Below are 13,348 nucleotides of genomic sequence, written 5' to 3'. Positions count from 1 at the left end.
GTGCCTTTCTACCAGCAGGTGGAGACAGAGATTACAAAGTTGAAGGAAGTTATACCAGACGGCCAGCAAATCTTTCAACCAGTATATGTTCCATCACAAAGCAGAAACATCAAATCACAGACTATAAGCCTTCCTCACCAAATAACAAAACAGGAAACAACTGGTCTAACTGCTTATACGTTTACAGTCTTATCATTCTTGAACTTCTCTCTTTCTTCTGTTTTTTTTGTTTTTTTTTAACCAGAAGAAAACAATTTGGAAAAACAGCAATCGCGGCAGACAAAATGGATAGGATCCTGGATCCATCTGCTGCTAGTAAAGGAAAGAAAATTATGTCATAATTTTATCCTTCTTAGCCTTAGCATTGGATGAATCCAGGAACTGGTGGGATGTACCAAAGAAATCCCTAAAGAGGGCGGGCCGCCACTGCCCCCTGGACAACACCACCGCTCCAAAGGAAGCATCAGACCAAGCGGCCACATCCACCTTGTAATGCTTAGCAAAAGCATGAAGGGAAGCCCAAGTAGCTGTCTGATAAATCTCATCCAGAGACAAGGCCCCCGTTTCAGCCCAATAGGCAGACTGCAACCTTGTGAAATGTGCCTTCAGCGCCTCTGGTGGAACATGACCCAGCAACTGGTATGCGGAGACAATGGCCTCCTTGATCCAATGAGAAATCATCGCCTTGAACACCGCATCCCTTCTACGGGAGCCAACAAGAAAGACAAAGAGATGATCCGAACATCTGAAATCACTGGTGAGACCGGGAGTCAAAACCGAGAAGCCACCAGAAGGCGTACCATGGGCATCGAGGAAATCCAGGGCAATCAGAACTACCCACCCTTGATGACTTGCAATCCTGAGAATTACATGGCCAAATCAGCAGCCACGGAGGAAAAACATAAAGGAGGCCCTCCTCCAGCCAGGGTTGAAGAACAGCGTCCAGCCCTGCAGAGCCGGCCTCCTGTTGACAACTGAAAAACCTTGGCACCTTTGCATTTTGAAGCAACACCATCAGGTCCATTTCTGGCATTCCCCATTTGTGGCAAATCCAATGAAACACCATCTTTGACAACTCCCACTCCACTGGATCCAGGAGATGACAATTGAGAAAATCTGTGCGCACATAGCACTGAACCACAATATGAGCTGTCGATAGCAGAGGAATGTGAGAATCTGCCCACTCCAAAAGATGAGCCGCCTCGGCTGCCAGGGCCCAACTCCAAGTCCCACACTGCAGATTGATATACGCCACAGCAGTCGTGTTGTCCGACAGGACTCAAATCACTTTTGTTCACCAGGCAAGTCTGGAAGGCCAGTAAGGAGTTCAGGACTGCCCGAAGTTCCAGAAGGTTGATCGGACACGCCGCTTCCTGCGGTGTCAACAGCCCCTGTGCATGCCGATGAAAAAACAATGGGCTCCCTAAACAGACTGGCATCTGTGACCACTGCATACCCTTCTGCAAACAAGTGTCACAGAGCCACAAGCTCATGCTCTGGCGCACCTTGGGCAGCCATGGAAGATGCCGCTGATACTCATGGGAGTCAGGTGACCAACTGCTCAGAAGCGAGAGCTGGAAAGGTTGCAAGTGTGCCCTTGCCCACAGCAGCACTTCCAAGGTAGCTGCCATCGAGCCCAGAACCTGGACATAGTCCCACACTTGATGGCAGAACAATCCCAACAGGATGCGCACCTGAGTCTCAAGTATGAACAAGAAAACCTGACTGCGAGCCATGTCGAATCAGACTACCAGGTAATCTAGACACTGGGACAGAGAGAGGTGGCTCTTCTGAAGGTTGACCACCCAACCCAAAGACTGTAGGACAGCGATAACCCAAGTGGTGGCCTGACGACTCTCCTCTGCAGAACCCGCTCGGATCAACCAGTCATCAAGACGGGGGTGAATCCTGATGCCCGCCTTCCACAGGAACACCGCAACTACTACCATGTCTTTGGAAAAGGTGCGAGAGGCAGTGGACAGGCCAAACGGCAAAGCTTGAAATTGGAAAGGACAGCCCAGAACAAAATGGAAAAACCACTGATGAGGAAGCCAAATAGGGATATGTAGGTATGCCTTCTTGAGGTCCAGTGCCATGAGATACTCTCCCAGTTGAACGGTCGCTACCACCGATTGTAAAGTCTCCATGTGGAAATGTCGAACAGCCAGGCACTGGTTCACTTTCCAGAGATCTAAAATTGAGCAAAAGGATCCTCCCGTCCAAGGCACGACCAAAAAAAAATCGAGTAGCACCCAGCACGGGTCTCTGAGGCACCGGGACCACTGCCCCCAAGTCCAGCAGGGAGAGTAGCATGGCTTCGACCGCCGCCCTTTTTGTTGCTGTGGCATACCTGGCCTCCAGAAATACCTTGCCTACTGGCGAGAATTCAATCCAGTAACCTTCCCTGATAACGTCTAAGACCCACTTCTCGTAAAAGGGTCAACCAACCCCTAGTCCTGGCCTCCGAGGAGCAGACCGGCACCCCATCATTTAGAAGAACTGGTACCAGACCCTTGCCGCAATGCAGCCTCCATAGGTCACTTATCACTCCGAAAGTAAGAGCGCTGTTGAAATCTAGGTCGCTGAAAAGCCCCCGAGGAGCGACCTGAAGGGTAACATCAAGTGTCCTGGAAGCGACAACTAGAAGACTAGTAAGGACCAGCTTCTCCGCCTGATCCGCAGCAACCAGTTAAAGACGAGATATAGCGGTGGCTACCTTTAAGATCCCTCAGGGTCAGCCCACTGGGCTAAAATAAGCTCTTGGACGGCAGCATGCACAAGAAAAGGCTTAGAGGGCTTCCTAATGCTGGCCATCTTGGGATTGACTGCAGTTGCAGCTTGTGCATCGGGATTCTCAATATTTAAGGCTTCCAGAGCATGACAGAAGGCAGTTCATCCCGGTGAAAAACACGGACCGCAGAAGGATCAACAGATTCCTCCTGGGGAACCTCACCATCTTCCAGCTCATTCATCTGGGAAGGACGTAAGGACCCCTCTCTCCTCGAGCCCGTCGCCACTGACAGGGGTCCAGACAAAGGTCCAGCCGACTCCACGTCCAATCCAGCAGAGACCCCCTGCCGTTTCACCACCAGATCCTCCGGGGAAGGTAGCAAAGGCCCAGGAACTGTGGACCCTAGGGGAGGGGCTACAGGAAACTGAGAAGGGGGTAAAGCCCTCTTCAACAAATAGGACTGATGAAAGAGGACAAAATCTGGGGAGAAAAAAAATTCCCCAAGCCCCCAAAGGCAGCCCGGCAACACTAGCGGGCAATCTCCCACAGGCGCCACATGCAGTGCAGAAGCAGGCCGTGACTCCCCTGCCGCCAGCAGGAATGCTGCAGGAATTGCGCTGGAAGCTGGAAAAAAATTGCCGCCCGCGCCTGCACCACTGGGCACTTCAGGGCAGGAATCAAAGTGATTGGGAGAGAAGCCCTAACCAAATCCGGAAGGTGCCTCTGTACACCTGGCAAGGCAAGCACCTGAAATCGACCAGCACACCTCATAGCAGTACCACTGCTTAATTGATTCAGCCAACATGCACGTGCTCCCCGAAAACAAAATGGCGCCAAACACTCACCAGGCGTGATGCTGACCCTGCACATAGCGGGAGCTCCAAGGGAAGGCTGCTGGCCAGTCGACACAGAAAGCCGGAAAGAGTGCAGAACCGTCAACCCGCTTTCAGAAAGGCACTGTCTCCAAAGTGATTCGCCTTTTTTCTTCCTCTTGGCTTTTTTTTTTTTTTTTTGCAAGGCTGAACCATATTTTTTTTTTTTTTTTTAAATGAGAAAGGCTACAGCTCAAGACCAAAGACAGGGAGAAATGGATCCAGCAAACTAGGTATGTCCCTAAAGCTGATCACCAGACCTGACACCCCTCCAAGCTCAACTGGCTGAGGAGCAGCTGTCGGCTACCACCTGCTGGAGATAGAGATATACTGGTTGAAGAAGGAGCTGCCCTCTTGGTATCATTCCCTTCAACTTTGTAATCTCTATCTCCACCTGCTGGTAGATGAACACAACACACCAGTTCCTGGATTCATCTGCTGCTAAGACTAAAGAATGATCTTTTTTTGCGCCATATATAGAATCTGGCCCTTTATAGCTTCCATAACTGGAGAAATAGCCAGCTAACATCTGTTACTCAGATGTACCCATCACACCCACTTGGTTCTCATGAATGTGGTGACAGAGCAACAGCAGCAGAAGGGTTAATGCTAAAGATAGGGTCATATCACATAAAGATCTTGCACTCTGACCCTCCTACCCTACAGCTAAGCTAGTCTGCAAGCCTCCCACCCATCTAGCCTTTTCTTTCTCAAACCAACTGACTGCAATAACCTAGCTTATTCCTCTGGTATCAAACCCATCATTTCATTAAGGAATTTACCATTCAGAAGTTCAATAGTCTGCTTGGAAATACAGAAGTTGGAGAAGGAACCTTCTTTTTGTTCAGCTGTTAATGCCTGTCAAATTAAAAACAGTAAGAATGTCACCATATCAGGAAAAGATTTATAACTTTGACCTGCCTTTGTCCCCCTCCACATCCTACCATGTCTATACTGTCAACACGTATCCTGTTGATTCTGAACTTGCAGTAGCCCAAATGTTCTATGACCATTTCTCTAACCTGTAAAGACATCTCTCCACCTCATCTCCTTCCCTTGCCCTGCTTTTTTATTGAGCTATAAACCTCAGCCAGCTCTGTGAAGACAGTCTGTTTTACACTTATAGTTTAGACCAGGAGTGTCCAACTTTGGTACACAAGAACTGCAATCCAGCCGTGCATGAGATCTATTTGCATGCACTGCCTCCATTGAATACAAATAGATCTCATACATATTCATTGTAGAAATCCTGAAAACGTGACCTGGCAAGGGCCAAGGTTGGATATCCCTGGTTTAGAAAGTCAACAGTTCCAAGTCACTAATAGGCAGATAAACTCCACTCATATCCTGTCACTGACTACTCCCCCCCCCAAAAAAAAAAAAAAAAGAAAAATACAGCATAATGATGGCATTGAAGTACTCTTAACATTTCAAAGGACATTGGAGCGGAGCTCCAGAATAAGAGGATAATTTTTTCAAAACTTCTAATATTCAATAATCACAAAGATCAGCAAAGCCTCTCCAAAGATTCCATGCCTACCAAAAAGGGAGGCAAATAAGCAGCTCTACATGTCTACAAGAGTAGGAGGAAGGTGAAAGCACTTCTATCTATCATTGTAGCTAGACATTACCTCCTGTTCCTCATCACTCTCATACTCCCCACTAGATAAGTCTTCAACAGATTCAGGTCCTGCTTGAGAGAGTGGGAATCCATTGCTCAGAGATTCTCTCTTTTCTTCCCCAGCTGACTTCCCTTTCTTGATCTTTTTGGGTCTGGGTGCCTCCAAGTCTTCATCTTCCAAATGTTTGGACTTCTTGGACTTCTTATGATGTTTGTGACTTTTATCCTTTTTATCTTTCTGTGAAGAAAGCATGAGCAGATAAATTATGTCTCGGACCATGTTACTAGCAGGGAAGCAGCTAGATTATTCATACCATGCATTAAAAGTCCAGCACCTGCTTTTGTGAAATATATATGAACACTGAAATATATAAATTAGTGTTGGACAAACAAATGTAGATTTAAATGACAGAATTAAATCCAGGCAGTCCTCAGTACAGCGATTGTAGCTACTTTTCATGCATGGGTCATGCTGCTATAAAATACAAAATAAAACATACACCACTACCCCCCCCCCCCCCCCCCCCCCCCCAAAGCTGACAAAGGAAAGACAAGAATTGCCATAAAATTAATGGGTGGAGAAAATTTAGCATAGTCCTTGAGAAAGCAGCAGAAACAGCAAAATATGTTGTATCCTGTCCCAGAGCCAGAAACATGATCTACTATGGACAATACACATCACCAACAAAATGAAATTATCTATTCAGCCATTATTTCTATTTTCCTATTGTTTTATATTTATAAAAATTATTCTGTAAATATTAATTCAAATGCAGTGTATAACAGTTCAAAGTAATCAACCTGTAACAATTCTAGAACACCAGGAGGAGGAAATTTTGTGGTGAAAGGTGGTAGTCAAGAGAACTGTGCCTATCAGCATCTGGTGGGAGCTGTGCAAGTCAGATGCCAACAGTTACATAGCCATTTTGTGCCTGTAACAGCTTAAAAGCTGGTATGGCTGAAGGGGCATGGCCAAAAACCGGGGGAAGGATTTTGGGGCGATAGTGTCCAAGGATCTCAAGGTCATGAAACAAATGTGACGAGATGGTGCCAAAGCAAGGAAGGGAAGGGAAATGGGACTTGATATACCGCCTTTCTGAGGTTTTTACAACTACATTCAAAGCGGTTTACATATATTCAGGTACTTATTTTGTACCAGGGGCAATGGAGGATTAAGTGACTTGTCCAGAGTCACAAGGAGCTGCAGTGGGAACCGAACTCAGTTCACCAGGATCAAAGTCCACTGCACTAACCACTAGGAGGATTCTAGGCTACACAAAGAGGTGTTAATGTCCCTGTACAATTCATTGGTGAAGCCCCATTTGGACTATGGTTGTCACGAAATGCCTAGCTACCCGCCTGTGGTTACCCTGTGGCCACTTAGAGGGCCTATCCCCAGAACAGCTCAGGTCCGCCTGCACTTGCCACTTATGCTCTACACTAGCACCCTCCTCCCACCAGCTGGGTCACAACCAGCTCTGGGCGAGTCTCCCACTCTCAAATTATCCCCCGTGATTTCTAGTTTACTGTAGTCACACTCACAGACCCAACACATAAACCACCAGGATTCTTTACCAGTCCTGACAGGTAGAGGCAATAAACTAAAAACTGTTTATTGTCTTAAAAATAGTGAACAAAGAACAGAAAAAGTGCAATCAGCAAAACAATAAACAGATAAATATGGATCAATTATAAAACTCTCTAAAAAGTACCTGGAAACATCAGGACATATAAGTGTTCACAGAGCACTCAGCAAAAGAGATCCTACTCTCTTTTCTTCCTGGCTAAGACTGGGGCAAAAGCCAGCACATTCCAAGTGAAATTGAGCTCATGAGCCAATTAGAGCCCAGAACAACAAGTTTGAAAGTATACTGCAGACCGCGGTTACAAAAGGCTTAAACAAAGAAAACAGCCTTGGTTCTGCAGCAGCTTCAAAACAAACATGCACCACCTACTGGCCAAACTAGAGAAATACACTTCAGGAAATACCCAATACATTTTACAGGCTTAAAACACACTGTTCTGTCACAATGGTGTTCTGTTTTAGAGGCTGTATCTTGCTAAAGACATAAAAAGAATTGAAGCAGTGCCATGGAGTTTATGCTATAAGTCATAAGAGAAGAAACTAGAACAACTGAATATGTACACACTAGAGGAAAGGAAAGACAGGGAAGATTTGATACACTTTACAGATATTAATATGCAAACAAATCTTTTTACTACTACTACTTAGCATTTCTATAGCGCTGCCAGGGTTACGCAGCGCTGTACACGTTTAGACAAGGGGAAGGACAGTCCCTGCTCAAGAGAGCTTACAATCTAAAGGTAATAAGCTATGGTTTATAGCTGAAACACCAACAATAATTTTTAATGCTGTTTTAGTGATTTTAAATTTTATTTCATTTTATATATATAAAATGAAATAAAATTTAAAATCACTAAAACAGCATTAAAAATTATTGTTGGTGTTTCAGCTATAAACCAAGCACCCGGGAGAGACGAGCTTCAACTAAGACAAGGTACCACACATGCCATGCCATCTCCTGTCATTACACCTCAAGGACTGGATCTAAGGACCCCTGGCTTAGAGGGTACCTAGCTGGTAAGGTCAGTACAACTCTGGCCACCCGACTGGATGGACGAAAAAGAATAGAAACAAAACAAACTTTAAAGTGACCTTCAAGGCTTAGAGTGTAACCTGGCTGTTGGGCTGACTGCATGGACCACTGTGATCTCCCTCTGCTGTCATTTACTGCGTTAGTCTGTTCTCTTAAAGTTACTTCGCGAGGATACATTAATGGAGGAATCAATTCAGAGAAAAAAAAAGAAGCCAGTTCTTTACATGTTTCTACTATTTCAGAATCATCACAGATGTAAGCACTTTGTAAAAGTACACTTCTTGCTTCATTTGTGTTTTTGCAAAATAAAGAAACTATTTTGAAACTCTATCGTACTAAGGATACTACTTTCCTTAGATCAACATTTCAAAGTTTTCTGGACATAAGAACATAACAGTAACCATACTGGGTCAGACCAATGGTCCATCTAGCCCAGTAACCTGTTTTAGGTATATTAAAAACAGGAAGCTGGCAAAAGAATTGGTTGGACCGCTAGATGACCAAGGAGTAAAAGGGGCAATCAGGGAAGACAAAGCCGTACTGGAGAGATTAAATTAATTCTTTGCTTCGGTCTTTACCGAGGAAGATTTGGGAGCGATACCGGTGCCAGAAATAGTATTCGAAGCTGACGAGTCGGAGAAACTTAATGAATTCTCTGTAAACCTGGAAGATGTAATGGGGCAGTTCTACAAACTGAAGAGTAGCAAATCTCCTGGACCGGATGGTATTCATCCCAGAGTACTGATAGAACTGAAAAATGAGCTTGCAGAGCTATTGTTAGAAATATGTAATTTATCCTTAAAATCGAGTGTGGTACCGGAAGACTGGAGGGTGGCCAATGTAACGGCGATTTTTAAAAAAGGTTCCGGAGGAGATCCAGGAAATTATAGACCGGTGAGTCTGATGTCGGTGCCAGGCAAAATGGTAGAGACTATCATTAAATTACAGAGCATATTCAAAAGCATGGATTAATGAGACAAAGTCAACATGGATTTAGTGAAGGGAAATCTTGCCTCACCAATCTACTACATTTCTTTGAAGGGGTGAACAAACATGTGGATAAAGGGGAGCCGGTTGATATTGTGTATCTGGATTTTCAGAAGGCGTTTGACAAAGTACCTCATGAAAGACTCCAGAGGAAATTGGGAGGGGGGGGCGGGACTCATCTGACGACGAACTGCTAGTGGAGGAGGCCGGAAAAGCCTGGTATGCCGATCAAAGTGACCCACGGAAGCAGGGAACAAGCCGCAGGGAGCGCACACACGATGGCGGCCCAACAACGAGATTCTTTGACGCCACAGGCTGCTAATGACACTATCCAACTTTCAATGTGAAATGTGTCGCAATTGTTAGACGACAAACTTGCCAAGCTGCATGTTGCTATGGACGAGCTAAAGGATTCAGTGGCTGGCCAGGCAGCACGCATACAGCAAGCGGAAGAACGTATATCCGCCCAAGAGGATCGTGTGCACGTGATGGAGGAAAAAAATAGAAGTGCTGGAGGCACAGAATACACGCTTGTTAGAACGGGTGGAAGACCAAGAGCACCGGGCAAGGCGGAATAATCTGCGAATTGTCGGCCTCCCAGAAGCCAAAGAATCGGACCTGCTGGAATCACGACAAAATGACTGCCAGAGGCAGCTGGGTTCCCCTCGGAGTCAGGCCCGATCCATGTGGAGAGAGCGCACCGGGTAGGGACTCGGAAAGAGGAAGCAGATCGACCGCGCCCAGTCATAGTGGTTTACCTGAACTATGTAACTAAAGCTAGGATATTGGAACTGTACAAACACTCACGCAACTTGGATTACAAAGGCTCAAAAATACTTCTGTCCCAAGATTTTTCGCCACGTGTTTCAGAGCAGCGGAGGGTGCTAGCGCCTTTCTGTTCCCAACTCTTTAGCAGAGGTATCAAGTTTGCTTTCCAATACCCAGCAAGGGTGAGACTGCTTCACAACAACCGCAACTTAACTTTTACAGCGGCTGCAAAGCTCCATGAGTTCATAGAGAAGCTGCCTCCTCCCAAGTGAGAGTTCATGCTTGTGGCTGAGCAAAGTACTGTGAGTTCTGGTCGTGAGAGATGTTTCTCCCTAAAGTCAGAAAGATTGTCCTGAGAGCCCCTGGTTAACAATAAGGGACTCCTGTTCGTTGGTGGGCTCCATGTATGTCAGGGGGACCGCACTGTAACTGATTACTATTTACTGGATGGGAAGGAGGGGGGGTGGGGACATTTTTCTATGGGTGATTGCATGCATGTGGATGATTGGAAGATGTGTATGGGGTCTGAGGGGGGGGAGGTTCATATGTGCAGGGGGCAGATGTGGTGAGTGAGTGGAGGGGGGGAGAGGGACGACAAGTTCTCAGTTTTGTCCAAGGGTTTATGGGGGGGGGAGGGGGGGGACCCCGTGCTCCTGAAACCGCTGAAGCTTCGTTCTGTCTCGCGGGAGGGCTTGCCAGGCATGGGCGGACCCCATCTTTAGCCTTAAACATCGCTGGCTTGCATTTTCACAATAGACCGCTAGTAGAGTGGTGGAATGGGTGACCTATGAGTTGCTACATTAAATGTGGATGGAATACACATCTGTAAAACGCACAAAGATCTTGAACTATGTCAAATGGTCCAATGTGGAGGTTTTACTCTTGCAGGAAACCCACCTAAATCATGAGCATGTCCAATTAAAAAGAGATTGGGTTGAGGACCTGGCAGCTGCATCTTATAACGGTAGGCAAAGGGGGGTAGCGATCCTGATTCATAAGAAACTGGATGCCCTATGTCATAAGATTATTGCAGACCCTGATGGCCGCTATGTGATCTGGATGGGGGACCTACAGGGGAAAAAATAGCCATCTGCTTTGTTTATGCCCCCAACGTTTATTCACAGTTTCTTCTCCAAATTGATAACCATGCTGGCAACACTGCATGGGTACCCATTGATAGTGGGAGGAGATTTTAATATCACAGCTGACCCACTACTTGACTACAGCCCCCCAAAGACAAAACCCAAAGGTCACGAGACCAGGAGAGTAAATTTTTTTAATGCAAGAACGGAACCTCCTTGATATCTGGAGAGTACTCCACCCAGATGATCGCAATTTTACTTTTTTCTCTCAGGTACACAAGGTGCAGACGAGGCTGGATTGCATATTAATCTCCCAACCTTTCTTATCATTAGCTAGGGAGGCAGATATAGAGGACGGGGTGGTCTCTGACCACAGTACGGTATGGGTGGTGATGGGTCTTTCTCCTAGGAGACAACCAGGAGGATGGAGGATGAACCTCTCTCTCTATTTAGACGAGGAATTTAAAAGATTCTTAGAAGAATGGAAGCATTATTTTGAGAAAAATGATCCAGATGAGGTGGATCCCGTGGTTTATTAGGCAGCAGGGAAGGCGGTTCTAAGAGGCAAGATAATTGAATACAGCTCCAGAAAGCGAAAGGAACAAGAGTGGGAATTACTGGCTTAGGCGCGGCAACTGCACTCTACCAGGGCATTATTGGTGAGGTGTGGCGACAATACATGGATATCAGGCACAAGATCAATGAACTACTAAATCAGAGAGCCCTTAGGGATATACAATTATACAAATACCAGTTACACAAATGGGGGAACAAAGTGGGATGGCCTCTGGCTACACTGATTCGCGCTAGAGCCCCAAAGCAGGTGATCACTAAAATTAGGAATCAAGAAGGTGCATTACTAAACAAAGACAAGGCTATACAGGAGGCCTTTGTGGATTGTTATAGCATTTTATATGACAAAGGGAGTTGTGATGTGGAGAACAGGGAGAGATTTTTTGGAGGGCTGGAGCTTCCAAGTCTGTCCCAAGCCCAAGTACAACAATTGAATGCCCCAGTCACCGAGAAAGAGGTACAGCATCAACGAATATCCTCACAGCAATAAGCGCAATTCAAGCAAAAGGAAATTCGCCAGGGGACGCTATCATTGCTAGTTTGGATGCTAAAAAGGCATTTGATAAAATCCTATGGGACTACCTGTTCTGGGTACTCCCTCAGTTTCAAAAACAGAGAAGGTCCAAAATTTCCACAAAAATCCGATGTCAAGAAAGAAACAAGTGGAAAAACAACTTCAAGAGATCAATCCAAGACAAGGGGTAAGATGCTCCAAAAAAAACTTTATTAAGGACCCAACACGGTTTTGTCGACATGTATTGATTTTGTCAACATATCAGATTCTATGTCAGAGAACTTGATTTATATTAAGAATGACTAACGATTTTTAAATTACGTTTTTTTATAATTTTTATATTCGTTGTGACATATTTGTTGTGACATATTTGATCCAGTTTTTTTATTTAATTATATATATGTTTTGTTGTTATTTTATAGACCCCTGATGAAGGTTCTTTTTAAAAACCGAAACACGGACCATGTTGGGTCCTTAATAAAGTTTTTTTTGGAGCATCTTACCCCTTGTCTTGGATTGATCTCTTGAAGTTGTTTTTCCACTTACTCCCTCAGTTTGGCATCAGAGGAGAATTTCTCACTGGTATATGGGCGCTTTATACGTGCCCCACAGCGCAAATTCTGGTGAACAGACAGCTCACTCCCTCATTCACACTGCAGAGGGAGACGAGACAGGGATGCCCGCTGTCGCCAATCTTGTTTGTCCTTTCCCTGGAGCCACTGGCATGTAAAATTCATCAATCCAGTTCGGTACTGGGTATACGGGTGGGTCAACAGGAGTATAAAATAAGCCTCTTCGCTGATGATAGGTTGATATTTTTGGATGACGCCTCTCGCAATAAAGCCCCACTAGTGGCCCTTATCCAACAATTTGGCTCCTTCTCTGGCCTGAGGATTAACTTCGAGAAGTCAGAGGCGATGGCACTGTCTTCCGCATGCCCGTGCAAGTCCTTGACAACCTTTCCCCTGGCCCGTTGCTTTGAGTTAGCTTTCAGGATCACACCAAATGTGATATTGCATGAAACCTAATTTAAGATCCTGAATGATGTTTATATCTCAAAACACAGAGAGATGCTGTTTGGTCTTTGGGACAATGACAAGTGTGATAAATGCGAAGTGGGTAGGGGTTCCATGGTGCATCATTTTCTAGAACGCACTAAACTCCAATCTTTCTGGACGGGTGTCATCTCGGTCCTAGAGGGAATTGTGGGCGTAACTTGTGAATGGACGTATTGGACCCTATTGGACAATCAACGAATAAAATACGAATGAATAAATAATTATATCAATACTTTTCAGCAACTATTAAGACTCAATTTCCTAGAAATGAAGAAAAATTAGCGCATCAAGCGTACTAAATATAACATACTTTGACCTGAGTAAATGGCTACTTAATGGTGGCATTGCAAAACAGAAACATAGTGTTGTAGAGCACAATTTTCTCTTTCAGATGATACTGATCACAAGCTGATTCAGGCAGACTCTTTTTTAATAATTGGCTTTGAACTTTGGCACATTTTACCATTTAAGCTGACAGTGCCAACTTTGAAGAGATCCTACAGAGCGGTTATAGATGCTGGTTA

General features: G+C 45.3%; 1 protein-coding gene across 1 annotated transcript in view; it reads right to left on the bottom strand.

Annotated features, from left to right (window-relative positions):
- The window catches only part of DDX21 (DExD-box helicase 21), a 122,248-nt gene that overhangs the window by 104,699 nt on the left and 4,201 nt on the right, over nucleotides 1–13,348 (bottom strand). Inside the window, exons 2-3 of the mRNA XM_030203466.1 lie at nucleotides 5,235–5,462; nucleotides 4,386–4,461 (exon numbers count right to left, since the gene is read on the bottom strand). Coding sequence (XP_030059326.1) covers nucleotides 4,386–4,461; nucleotides 5,235–5,462 — 304 coding nt within the window. The remainder of the gene's footprint in view (nucleotides 1–4,385; nucleotides 4,462–5,234; nucleotides 5,463–13,348) is intronic.

This window comes from Microcaecilia unicolor, chromosome 5 (genome assembly GCF_901765095.1).
Source record: "Microcaecilia unicolor chromosome 5, aMicUni1.1, whole genome shotgun sequence".
In the NCBI taxonomy this organism is placed as follows: Eukaryota; Metazoa; Chordata; class Amphibia; order Gymnophiona; family Siphonopidae; genus Microcaecilia; species Microcaecilia unicolor.
Note: the sequence above shows the minus strand (reverse complement) of the source record. Positions and strands in the feature narration are given on the sequence as shown.